The 13,810-nt window shown below is 40.5% G+C and overlaps 1 protein-coding gene across 1 annotated transcript in view; it reads left to right on the forward strand.

Annotated features, from left to right (window-relative positions):
• Positions 1-13,810, forward strand: part of LOC100668227 (putative serine protease K12H4.7) — a 44,062-nt gene that overhangs the window by 1,052 nt on the left and 29,200 nt on the right. Inside the window, exons 2-4 of the mRNA XM_023543043.2 lie at positions 1,754-1,938; positions 4,513-4,748; positions 6,226-6,361. Of these exons, the coding sequence (XP_023398811.2) occupies positions 1,754-1,938; positions 4,513-4,748; positions 6,226-6,361 (557 nt within the window). The remainder of the gene's footprint in view (positions 1-1,753; positions 1,939-4,512; positions 4,749-6,225; positions 6,362-13,810) is intronic.

Consider the following 13,810-nt stretch of genomic DNA (forward strand, 5'->3'; position numbering starts at 1 on the left):
GTCCAAAGCCCTGTAGTTCTGGAGGCTGAAAGTCCAAATCAGGGTTCAGCCATGTATATTCCCTCTCTCAGTCTCTCTCTTAGTTTCTGTGTCTGCCAGCAATCCTTGGCATTCCTTGGCTTTCTTTGGCATTGTTTGGCACCTGTCTTTAATCTGAGTGTGTGTCTCTATGTCTACTCTTCTATTTCTGTAACTCAGAATTGATTAGGTATAAGGAACTACCCCCCATACGACAACCTTGTTAACATAACAAATGAAAGCTCCTCTTTCCGATCAGGGTCATATTTACAAGTTACTAGGGTTAAAAAAAAAAAAAATTTTTTTTTTTTTTTAGGGTTAGGATTTCAATGCATATTTTTGGGGGGAAGGGGGACGCAATTCAATCCATCACAACTCTGAAGACAACTCCATAATTAGGAGGTTAAGTATTGCTACTCCTGGGAGGAAATAACTGGAAGAACTGAGTTTAGAATCTCAGTCATTTGACTCTTAACCCAATGTTCTTCCCATTCTGTCCAAGCACAGAATTTTTTGGTTTAAGGTTTAAGGATTATCAAAGGGTAATAGTTTCATGGGTTCTTCCAGCTTCCATGACTTCATAAAATCTGGATTCCATGAGATTTTGAAACTCTGTTCTACATTTTCCCCCTTTGACCAGTATATGTTTCTAGTTTTCATATTTTGTAACATTTCATTCTCTTCAATAGCCATATCTCCAGGTTGTTTTAGGCCTAGTGTTATATTCAGATAGATTAACTTTCACTCCCAGTCCCTCTGTGACAGTAACTTCTTAAAGAAGAACTTATAAGAATTCTATCCTGTGAATGTTAATACTTGTGTGATGTCTGAATGGCTAGGTATATAATTCTTGGCGAAAGTCTCATCTAGCATTGAATGTTGCTATGTAGCAGATTGAGTCCAACCAAATACATACTTCCTTACGTGGAACTTTTTGCCTCAGTGCCTGAAGAATCCTTCCTTTTTCTTTGAGGTAAATATAATTTCCTGTGTCACATCTCGGTGTTGATGAGTTGATATCATTACTTCTATCTCCAAGATATGACATTATGCGAAAATAGCAGACTGGACCTCATCTAAGGAAAGTCAGAGTATACATATGTATTTGAGTTGATTCTGACTCATAGTGACCCTATAGTATGAGGTAGAACTGACCCGTAGAGTTTCCAAAGTCTGGCTGGTGGATTAGAACTGCTGACCTTTTTGGTTAGCAGCTGAACTCTTAACGACTGGGCCACCAGGTCTCCTTTTAATACTGCTATTATTATGCTAATGTGTATTGCTCTATATTTGGTATAAAGCAAATAAATAATTATGTTAATGTACTTAGGAACCCAAAGCTTCCGAGTTAAAAAGAAAAAAAAACCTACAAATATAAAATCAAAGAAGAATCTCGCATCCTAAATTTGAATTTGGAGTATTAATATGAAATGTAAACAAATAGTAATGATAGCTGCACATTATGAGTGTGATTTATACCACTGGATCATACGCCTGAAAATGATTGAAATGGCCAGTTTGATATTATATTTATTTTACCACCAAAAGCAAAAAATGCTATTTTCTAGTGTGTAGGCACAGTGACTTGAGCAGTGTCACTGATTTAGATGGGATCTCAGGACCATTACCCAAATCTGACACATGAAGAAGTGCTGCCATTCAGTTATCAGAAACCACAAACAAATCACAAGGCCTGGTGAGTTAGTGACATACAAAAATATTTTTACTTTCACAGAAATATTACGTTAATTATGACTTCTACAAACCTGGTGGCCCAGTTTTTCTAATGATCGAAGGGCATGAGCCTGCCAGTATACAATGGTTAAAAAGAAGTTTTACCTGGATTACATATGCTCAAAGACTGGGTGCCCTCTGTATACTTCTGGAACATAGATTTTACGGAGATAGCCAACCAATACGGTAAGTCTAAGCTTTGCCTTTTTCTAGTTGTTTTCATTGCTATTTCTATTCTCTCTTTTTCATTTAGGCTATATTATATATTATATATATTTATATAATATATTATATATATATTTGACTTTCAGTAAGATGAATATTTGAAAATATAAATAAGGAAAAAACAAAAAACGGACTTGGAGGTTGGGGGTAGGAGCAATGTTTTTGGTAAAAAAGATTCATATGAAATTTCTTTTCAGTAAAATGTATTCCTCATGTTATAAATTTTATATTTAAACACTATTTTCCTTTACGTGCTTAAGCAATATGGCATACCTGTTACTTTTTTTTTTTTCCTACTCCAAAGGTATTTTAAACCATGAAAATTACTCTCACCTTTAAAACAGGGGTCATACTTTTGCTGAACAACTCATCAAAGATAACTGGATGTAGTATTAAATTTCAGGCTACAGTGGCAGAGAAAGAAGCAAGAACAGGAGACAGACTTTTGTCTCAAAACCTTATTCCTGCCACCTGCTATTTTAATTCCGTCCCACTAATGGAAAGATACTTATTTAGCTCACTTGCTTAAAATTATAAGCTGCTTACTACGTGAAGTCCAGCAAGTAGAATGAAGTTTAAAAAGTGCCTCGAAAGGTTGTGAAAAATCCGATTTAATGTTAAAGTCTTTTATTCTCACTAAAACAAGAAGTAAGGATTGCTTTTTACAACCCTGCGAAGATGATTAGTGTCAGTGAAGTGATTCCTTTATTATATGAGTCATAATTCATGATACCATTTGTCATGACAGAATAATTATATGAATTTTAATCATTAATTAATCACTAATCTAGCTGTCATTCCAGAAAAGTGATTTTAAATTCAATGTCACTTACCTTTTGGTAGTGAGGTGACACTCCAGTAATTCCATAAGTTCTATATTTCTTCTTTAGAAAACGTGATCTCTCTGTGTGTGTGTGTGTGTGTGTGTGTGTGTGTGTGTTTTAATGATGCCATGATAACCTACAAATAGTTTTATGTCTGGGCTTTCTTTATTAATCTCTCTAACAAACTAAACTGCTGTTCAAGAATGAAATGACTTTTATTACAGCATATAATTATAGCAAATACCTTGTTTGTTATCCAAATAACCTCACGTGGTGCATCCCAGTAAAAGGGTTTTAGAAAGAACCTACAATAGAGTAAGGTCTTTGAGCAACTTGGGGGCGAATCTAAGGATATAAGAATTTGCTCTAAAATTTGCTCTTAGAAAGTGGGAGAAATTCTAAGATTTTGTGTTTCACTAAATCTTATCTACAATTTTCCAGTTACATCTCAATGGTTTGAACTTAATCAGCAAGTCCGCATCTGGTGAAATGGTTGCTGGGAAATGCGGTGCTTATTCTGGGCAGTCGTGTGTCCAGTTAAAATAGAGGGTTATAATAACCTAAAGCTGAAAGGGAGAGTGAATATCAGGGAGGAATTAGCAGGTTCTGCTGTAGCTTCTCAGCATAGAATTGCTGAGCCAAGGGCAACCATTTGCTTCTTGAAGCCCTTAGCATAGGAAGACAAATTGCTTCCAGAAAGATTCTACCACTTGATAATTCCACTAGGGGAGCAGATGAGAGTAGGCCTCATCACATCCATGTCAACACTGAGGACAAAAATAAATCTTTGCCAGTTTCATCAGAGGGAACGAATACGCATATATGAGTTGCTTCGATAATAGAAAATGTTAAATGTTTTTAAATATTTGCTGGCCATTTGTATTTCTTCTTTGTGAATATTCTATGTCCTTTTATTTTAAGTACATGCTCAGGTCGTTTCAGCATCATGCAGGGGAAGGAAGATTTTCTTTTAGTAATAAGGATTAAAAATATGCTGGATTCATAAGAAACATTATTATGGAAGACACACCATTGAAAATTAAAGAATAAATTTCTTCTTACCTTTCTTACCACTGATTCAGATAAGGCTTTGTCTGGATGTAGGAGCAGAAAACAATGAGGAATGGAAAATAGCATCAGTACAAGTATCTATGGGTTTTCTTAATGCCTAGTTTAGTCCATTCAAAAATGGCTCCTCTCCGAGTCAGGATGATAATTTGAAAGTTGGGGTTCACTTCAGCGTTTAGAAAAAGGACACCATATGGGTATTGAAAGGCATATGAAGCTCCTTCAAAGAGGTGAGGAGGAAATGACATAACTAAAATGAAACAAATACTAGCAATTATTGCTACTTTCTGCGTTTACTGTCACTATTACTCAAATTGGAAACCTTGGTGTAGTGGTTAAGAGCTACTGCTACTAACCAAAAGGTCAACAGTTGTAATCCACCAGGCACTCCTTGGAAACCCTATGGGGCAGTTCTACTCTGTCTTATAGGGCCGGTATGAGTCGAAATCGACACATGGCAGCAGGTTTGGTTTTGGTTTGGGTATCACTTAATTTATGCTAATTACATTTTCAAGTTGGATCTGCTATAAACACTCCACATGCTTTGAAAATACGCCTTTTTACCTTACAAACAGATATTAAACAACGTAATTTCTCCTTAAATTCTTGCCACAAACAGAGTGTGTTTACACTTTAATTGTAGAAATATGAGCACTGAGCACCTCAGGCGCTACCTCAGCAGCAGGCAAGCCGTGGCTGACATTGCCGAATTCCGGACTGTTATCGCACGGTCAATGAACTTCACCGAAAACAAGTGGGTTGTATTTGGTGGCGGCTATGGGGGCGCCCTGGCAGTGTGGTCCAGGATAAAGCACCCCAACCTGTTTGCTGCAGCAGTGAGCAGCAGTGCAATGATCCAAGCAAAAGTTAATTTTAATGGTGAGTATATCTATATGCGGAGCCCTGCTGGTGAAGTTAAGAACTTAGGCTGCTGCCGACCAAAAAGTCGGCGTTTGGAATCCACCAGCTGCTCCTTGAACACCCTGGGGGGCAGTTCTACTCTGGCCTAAAGGGTTGCTACCGGTTGAAATAGATTTGACGGCAGCTGATTTGGTTTTTATGGTGTAAATATGTGTATACCCTATTGGACAGTGTAGAACTGCCCGCATGGTTTCTAATGAGAACACTGGCTACGTAGTGGTTAAGTACTGCGGCTGCTAACCAAGGGGTCGAAAGTTCGAATCCGGCAGGCACTTCTTGGAAACTCTATGGGGCAGTTCTTCTCTGTCCTATAGGGTCGCTATGAGTCAGAATCGACTTCGTGGTAGCAGTTTTTTTTTTTTTTTTGGTTTGTATGTGTATATGGATTGTTTTTATGTGTATATGGAGCCCTGGTGGTGCAGGAGTTAAGAAATTGGCTGCTAACGTGAAGATGGGCAACTGGAACCCAGCGGCTGCTCCTTGGAAACCTTATGGGACGGTTCTACTCTCTCCTATGTGGTCGCTATGAGTCAAAATTGACTCTGCAGCATTTTTTCCCTTATATATTATATAAATATAATATATTTATAATGACAAGAGTATCTATAAGCCAGCGATTACCTTGAAAAAGGTGGGCCAATAACATAGCAGCATTCGACTTGAGCCTATTTCCTCCCCATATGATAAAGTTCTATGAAAAAGACTCTTAGGATATTCACTGTTGCTGTTTGGTATCCATATATGCAGCTATATGATTGTTGATAGTCTCTTAATGGGTGGAAATGATATGGTAATCCTTAGCCCTCGATTTGATAGTGAAAACATTTATACTTTGGCTATTTCCAAAAAGTAAAGCTCTGGATTTTTGTACGAGAAAACTTGCCTATTTTGAAGTTGCTTTTCAGTTTTCCTTCCGACTACCTGTGCCTCTCCATACATGTTCCCATTAAAATGAGTAAAGCATAAAATTTCTACTTATATAAGTTTTTCTTGAAAAAACAAAAACAATCCCCCTCTCCCAAAGAATATGCATTTGATGTGCTGGCCAAATTTTCCTTTAATATTTAAACTTTTCAAAGGTAAACAAATATTTAGTCGTCATTCTATTTCATGTTTCTGTAAACTTGATAGGATCTTATCTGGTTCAATAAATCTGAAAGCTGTAAAACTGAGGCATGTCTCTCCCTACCTCTTTTAAAGACTAAAACCATGTCCCAGTTTATGAGTAGATCTGGATTTTCAGAGCATGGTTATAAGTCTCTGTTTACTAGTGACTTTTCTTGGCAATCTGGCAAAATCTGTAATTTTACAGTTTTTAACTGTCATATTATAAAACAGAGGTAATTGGAAACTTGAAATAATTACATTTTATAAATGGCTACAATTAAACTATACTAATTGCAGTGACTTTTTTTTTCTTTTTTTGCACTCTTAGAGTACTTTGAAGTAATTTACAGAACTGTAGACACTCATAACAGCGAATGCCTGGAAGCAGTGAAACAAGCTTATGGTTTCGTTATGGCGATGCTGTTACTCCCAGATTACCACAGTAGGCTTATATTCGATTACAAGTAAGTGGATTGGTTTTTTGTGTTTGAGCGTTTGTGCCTAAATATAGTATAGTATTAATTGACACCATCAATGTCATTTCCTTACATTTAGGCTGCTTACCTGGGAAGAAAGGGATGTTTTGAACAGTTTAGTTCCTTTTGGATATTATTTATATTAGCAACTTCTAGATCATATAAGAGGGGTGGCTGGGACCTCTGTGGATGGTTTTAAGTCTGGTGGGAGTGCAGATCAGATGGCAGGAAAGAGTGGGTCTCACCTTTGGGGTCCTAGGGCAGTCAAGAGGCAGGATAAAACATAAGTCCCCAGAGAAGAGGGGGCAAAAAGGAGGGGATGCCCTGAGGACAAATCTTGCCATTTCCATGAACCAAAGAAGGGTGAAGTTTTCCACAGGGTTTGAACTAAAAAACATAGTGTGGTATTAGAACATTTCAGGAACTGAACAAAAGTGTTTTTACATTTAGATTTTTTTCCACCAAGTTGAATAAGGAAGTCTTTTTTGTTTAAGATCATCAGATCCATGGTGCTGTGGAAGTTCTTTTCTGAAAGTAGTAGAATCCCCAGGAAAGTGAATTTGGGAAAACTAGATAAGCTATAAATAAAGGATAAACAGTGCCATTTGTTTCTTTACCTAGAATAATAGAACAATATATGCAATGGGAGACAGGTGTCCAAAAGCATCACGTGTTTTACTCTTAATGGCACTTAGGCTAGAGGGGAAAAAAGGAGATAGTGACGGCCTAAAGTTTAATATCATACCAGGCTAGATATTGAAGAATGGGTGAGGGGAAGTTCTGGAACAATCAGAGAATTTGCTGGGAGGAAACACGATTTTGCTTGAATTTCTTATATTAACCTTGTTATTGTCGTCATCTGCCTTTGACTTATGTGGAACTTGTGCCCAAAGGAAGTGCTGATAGGTCCTGTGCCATCTCCATGATCAATGCAAATTGGACAGTTGTGATCCATATGGTTTTCATAACTATACTCACCTCTTTTTGCCTCTCAGATACTAAATTCTGATGATGAATAATTCACCAGCAGGGGTGATAGTCCCTTAAATTTCTGTTTTGTGGATAGTAAAGATCATTTGAGTTAACAGTCAAATTAAAAAATTCTGTTTCTGCAGACTTGCTGTTGTTTTTTGTTGCCTGGGAGTTGATTCTGACTTATGTTGACCCCTTGCTTGCAGAGTATAACTGCACCATAGGAATTTCAAGGCTGTGACCGTAAGTTTGTTACCTACAAGGTGGATCCTTGTCTGGCATGCTCAGGCTTGTGAATTATCTGGACAGTGGTCTTTGAGAAAGTAACTTTATTGCAATTTGCAGAGCAAGGAACTGAGATGAAGTTCCTCAGATCAGGCTGTGCAAGCTGCGGGGAAGCATGGCTTGTGTGTGATTTGGGCAGCAATGTGGTAGCTGTGCAGGTGTACTAGGGAGTGGGCATTCTAGAAGGCAGCCAGGAAACAGGAGGTGACATGGTCTTGTTGGACCTCTTACTTCAGAAAAGGGTCCAGGTGCTGATTTTCCTTCTGATCCGTTCCACCTGTTAACGTGTCCACTGTTTAAGTCAATTAGTGGTCCCAGCTGGCCCTTCTGAGCATATGAGGTGGGCCAAATCTAGCTTGGGATAGTTTAAGGACTAATGAAAATTTACTGATATTTGCAGGGTCAGGTTACAATTCTCCATTAAATTGTAGCAATTCCTTAATCTTAAGAAACAAGGGTCAGTGACTCATCTGGCTAGTGCCTGCTAACATGGGGCTGAGTTTTAGGCACCTAAGAACAGACAAGGAATGATTAGCTCCTGGGGTTACTAGGCAAAGAAGACTTAAAACCAAGGACACAAGGGAAAGATTAGTCCAAAGGACTAATTGACCACAAGTACCACAGGCTCCTGCAACCTTGCTCCTCCCCTAAGATTTAGGAGGGCAAAGAGAAAGGCCAATAAAAGTTGCTTAGGTGCTAGGAGAAGCAAAGGAAATCACCTTGTATAAGCAGAACACATGCCAATAACCACTGAAATGTAAGTCGGCCTCACTCCCAGCCCAGGAGACTGAAATAGAACCTTTATTTAAGATATCTGGAAATACTAATATCCTGGACTACTCAAGGATCATCTTAAGCACTACATCTCCAGGCTGTCTTAAGGAATGGTCTCCCATACAGCATTTCATAAGGGCTCAATTGGAGCCTGTTTTTAGGGGCCACCTGGACTCTCAACAGGGCAATGTAGCAGCTTGATCCAGGGCAGGCTGGTCTCTTAGAATACAAGTATTCGCCCACATTTCTCACACAAGCTTAGGTTTCTAATGAGACCTTTTAAACACACAGTCAAGGTGGCAGTTACTGTGATCTCCAGGGAGCATGTAGCTTCCATCAGATTCCTAAATGTCCTAACTTTGGATACAAAAGCTCCTTCTTTATTGCTTTTAAAGTCCACTTGCCAGTCTTCTCTGGGCCCAGTTCCATGGGGTCGTGCCCCAGGCATAGGAGGTGGTGGGCCTGTTTTTCGGTTGTTCACTACTTTCTGGATAGTGTTCTGTATAATAGGCCATTTAAACACTTAGGCTAGCCCCTGAAACATGACTTCACAACCATAATGTGTGCTCTTATGAGCTGCCTTTATTATTGGGTGTATCAGGTGTCCTGATATTAACACCTGTCCTTGGGAATTGTACAACTTCCCATCTTCTGCTGTTATTAAGGGCAAAGCTCCATTCACAAGCTCTGTTTATATCACATTCAGTGCATTGGGGGTTTTCTGGTAGCTGAAGATTAGGTCTGGTGCCAGGATCAGTGTACAGATGCCACCTCTGTTGACCATGATACATTATTCACAAAAGGCATCTCTAGTAGGCTTTCGTTCCTCCAGTTCCACCAGCCGAGATGTTCTTTGCTGTCATGGGCCTCCCAGCGTTTGGGGTGAGGTAAGAGTGGTGACTGTCTCACCAGGCCCTGATGCTTTGTGTGGCCTTTGCCTATGTTTGCCTACTTTCTGCTCTGCCAAAGAAGCCTGACGAGGGCTGAGAGTATAGACTTGTCCCTACCTGTAGTTACTAGAGGGTCCCCTGCGTGCCTAGAACAATAGCAGGGGTCATGTTCTCCATCTCTTTAGTCTGTTGTGTCAGTAAGTTGTCCTTCCACTGTTATGGCAACCTGGGCTCCTTGTGGGTTTCAGGGAAGTGTCTGGGCCCCATCAGATGGGTCATTGGCAGACAGCTTCAAGAGCTGTGTTATGAGTTGCCGGGTCAGACTGGGCTGGCCAGAAGAGGCACTCTCCTTTTTAGTGGCCTCCTTTTTTGCAATAGGCACACTGTATAGGGCCTAGCTTTAGGGGACTTTGGGCTAGCCACTGGCCCTTTCAGGGCCCATGAGGACTTAACCTGCATGAGGCCTGCCTGGGTGTTGTGTTACCTCTGAGAGCTGCTGCCAGGAGTGTGACCTTTTTCCTTGTACATGGTCCCAATTATTAAAGACCTTAAAGGCAATATCAACAAGTTGTGAAATATTCATTCCTAGACCTCCTTCTAACTTTTGAAGTTCCTACCTCATGATGTGGGTTGATGAGGATCGTATTTATTACCCTGGCATTCTCTGGGTCTTCAGGATTTATATCAGTAAACTGCCAGTATGCTTCGTATGCCCATTCTAGGAAGCTGGAGAGATTTTCCTTGGGGTCTTGTTTTACATCCTGAATTTTTCTAAGGCTCTTCTATTTTGAGGCCTCTTTTTGTTTTTAATAATGTTCTAGCTGTCCAGCGCCCAGCTGATCTCTGTGGCAGGTACAACCTGGGCTGCCAGGAGTCTAATACCATTTTGAGGGTTGAGGTAATGCAGCCTGCAGCCTCTTAGCATGCCTGTTATAAGACCATCTTTGTTTCCTTTAGATTTCAGCCCTCTAGGTTGTCTGTTGTGACCCAGTCTTGCAGGCATTAGTCTCAGTAGAAATTGCCCTGAGGATACTTGGGTCCATCCCTAGCCAAATTGCACCCCAGTACAGATGTTTTATGGGAAAACTATTCCCTAGGCAGGACCTAGAGTTTCTGACTCATGAGGGACATGTCAGCAATTCACCATAGGGGTGGTGGAGAGTTCCTCCACAGGGGTAGTGGCTGCAGAGCTAAGAACCGGGCCTACACCTCCAGGTGGAAGGGGTACAGATAAATGCAAATTTGGATGGGGCTCAGTTTTTTTGACCTAACCTCCCACTCTATAAACAAAAAGCCTGTGTTTCTCTCAGGCAAATCCTAGTTCCCCCTTTACCGTTTACAATTAAGTATTGGCTGAAGGCAGAGTTACATGCTCCCTGTAATGTATAATCAACCACATAACCTTCTAAAAAACGCTCCAGATTTGTCTTCTCTTTTCCGTACCTTGCTTTCCCATGTACATGCAGCATCTCTTTTATCTGGCCTGGCTTTGGCCAGACCTCTCCAGGTAGGACTTTTCTGCCCTGCACCATTAGCTTACACTGTTTTTGTAGGTTTTTATTTTGCTAGAGAGATAAAAAGGTTTGTCCATAGGGGATTTCATCCTATTTTTCCTCTCTTTTGACATAGTTAAGTGACCCCAAACAGTAATTAGAACCAACATAAAAAACAAAGAGTACCAATAAAAGTATACTAGCTTGGTTTCCCGTATTTCACTCACTCACTCACACACACACACACACTCAGAAACTAACAAAAATCAACCACCATAAACTATGCTGCCCATTCTCTGCCCTCAGCTAGGGGGAGTGGGGGAGTAATCAAGGTGAACTTAGCAGGGCTTCAATCCCCCCTAATGGGGATGTTTTTGTCCTACTTCAGTCCTCCGGATACCTCCCCACCTCCAATCCCAATCACTTACACTTAACAAGAGAAATTCTTAGGACACTTACCTAGTAGAGGTCCATACCAGAGTTAGTTTCTAATTCTCAAAGTGAAAGCATCTCAGACTGGTTACTGCCTTGGTCACATTTAGGAAACCCACCCAATCCTTTCTAAGAAGAGGCTTGCTGTGTACTGTCAATGGAGTTTCTGCTCATGGTCCAGGGTGCTCTGGGCTCCAGATAGGGCCCCACATTTGGTGCCAGAATTGTTACCAAACCTAGAATGTGGGTCTTTGTCTGGTGTGCTCAGACTTGCCAATTATCTGGACACATGTCTTTGAGAAAGAGAAAGTAACTTCTTTGCAGTGTGCAGAGCAAGGAGTTGGAACGAAGTTCCTCAGATTAAGCTCGCTGGGCAATGGGGAACCAGGGCTTACATGTGATTTGGGCAGCAAGATGGTGGCCACACAGGTGTACTGGGGAGGGAACATTCTAGAAGGCAGCCAGGAAACAGGAGGTGATATGGTTCTTGTTGGATCTTTTGCTTCAGAATAGGGCCCGGGTGCTGGTTTTCTTTTTGATTCATTCTACCTGTTGCTGTGCCCTCTGCTGAAACCAATTAGTGGTCATAAATGGCCCTTCTCCACATAGGTGGTCTGCCAAACCTGGCTTGGTCTAGTTTAAGGTCTAATGAAAATTTGCTGGTGTGTGTATGGTCAGGTTACAAGTTCGTCAAATAATTGTGGTCCTCAGCCATGGCACTATGTTGACATTGATTCTAATGAGATGGAAACACTGGCTTTCATCTCTTCCTGCTCTGTTCTGTTCCATGAAGATCTATCTCAAATGTCCACCTTTTTCCATAACAGAACAGGAGAAAATAATGTGAATGGTGTCTTATTTATTGAGTGCTGCTGTAAAAGAAATAACACAAGTGGATGGCTTTAACAAAGAGAAATTTATTCTCTCTCAGTTTTTGAGATGAGAAGCCTAAATTCGGCATGCTATCTCTAGGGGAAGGCTTTCTCTGTCAGCTCTTGAGAAAGGTTCTTATCTCCATTCAACATCCAAGGGCTTGACATTCCTTGGAGATCACCACATGTCCTGCCATCAATCTTCCTCTGGGTCTAAGATGCTTTCAGTGCAGGGAACCCAGGTGCAAAGGACAAACTCTGCTCCTGGATCTTTTTTCTTGGTGGTAGGAGGTCCCTCTCTCTGCTTGATTGTTTTAACTCCTTTATATCTCAAAAGAGATTGACTCAAGATACAACTTAATCCTATAGATTGTATCCTGCCTCATTGACATTACTGCCTCTAATCCTGCTTTATTAACATCATGGAGGTTAAAAACCCATTGTCCTCAAGTTGATTCCAACTCTCAGCAACCTGTAGGACAGAGTAAAATACAGTTTCCAAGGAGCAGCTGGTGGATTTGAACTATAGACCTTTCACTTAGCAGTCCAGCTCTTAACCACTCTGGTTAGGATTTACAAAACATAGGGCAATTACATCAGATCACAAAATGGAGTATAATTGTGTGATAATGAGAGTCATGGCATAGCCAAGTTGACATGTATTTTGAAGGGCACAATTCAATCCATAAAATAAAGGTTAAAAGAAATCCAACACCTTTAATGGGAAACAATGTGAACATACAGAATCTGCCAATGGAAATTCAAGACTTTTGTTTCCTTTAAATCAAAACCATTTCAATTTTATTACATATTGATTTTAAATGCTCTTTCAGGAACAAATTCTTCAAACTTTATCAATTATATATTTTACCCTCAGACCAAAGAGTTAATCCAGGGAACTTTTCCGCTTGCTTCACTTTTCTGTTGATGTTCTTCGAGGGCATCATTCCACTGTAGGCATCTCCTGGGAAACTCAGCATGCCTACTCCACATTAGTCTAGTCAAATGACTCCTATGAGGCAAAACTTTCAGAGAGGGTAACACCTACAGCATCCGGGATGTGCCTGATGTGTGTGCTCACACTAGGGACACAGCTACTATGTCTCTGTTTGCTTCCCTGCCCAGTTGCCAGGATTGGTGATGAGGTCCCCTCCTCAGTCAGCCTCCAGACCTCCAAGTTCTTCTGGTGGTTGGGGTGTGAGTTTCCACTCTCCCACACCATCCTGCCAAGGACAGAATAGAAGAACCAGAACTCTCTTGGCTTCGAGGGTCAGAGCTCCAAAAGTTAGAACCTCCTGCCTATCCACCCCCACCCTACTTCCTACCTGAGCTGGGATCTGAGTTGCCTTAGTTTACCTTCAAAGCACACTAAATGTGAAACTCTGAGCCAGGGCTCAGAAGAGTGGGATATAGACCTACTATGTTCTTGTGACTTAAACATCTGAAGTCCTTTGCATCGGAAATATTTCTGAATCCATCTTTGTGCCTCAATGAAACTTTCTTAGCTTTTCTCCTCATCATTTCTGCTCTCTCCTTTTACTTCATTCTTTTTCTGCCTTACATCCATTCTTGCTATAATAAAATAGTCAGGAGACCCTTGACATACTAAGGCAGCAATTCTGATTCCTACGTAGAGATTCAAATCTAGGATGCTTTCCCAAAACACAGAGCTCAGTATTTCCCCCTCCCACCGTAGACCTACTGGATACTGTGGTTTGA

Source organism: Loxodonta africana, chromosome 6 (assembly GCF_030014295.1).
Source record: "Loxodonta africana isolate mLoxAfr1 chromosome 6, mLoxAfr1.hap2, whole genome shotgun sequence".
NCBI classification, from domain to species: Eukaryota; Metazoa; Chordata; class Mammalia; order Proboscidea; family Elephantidae; genus Loxodonta; species Loxodonta africana.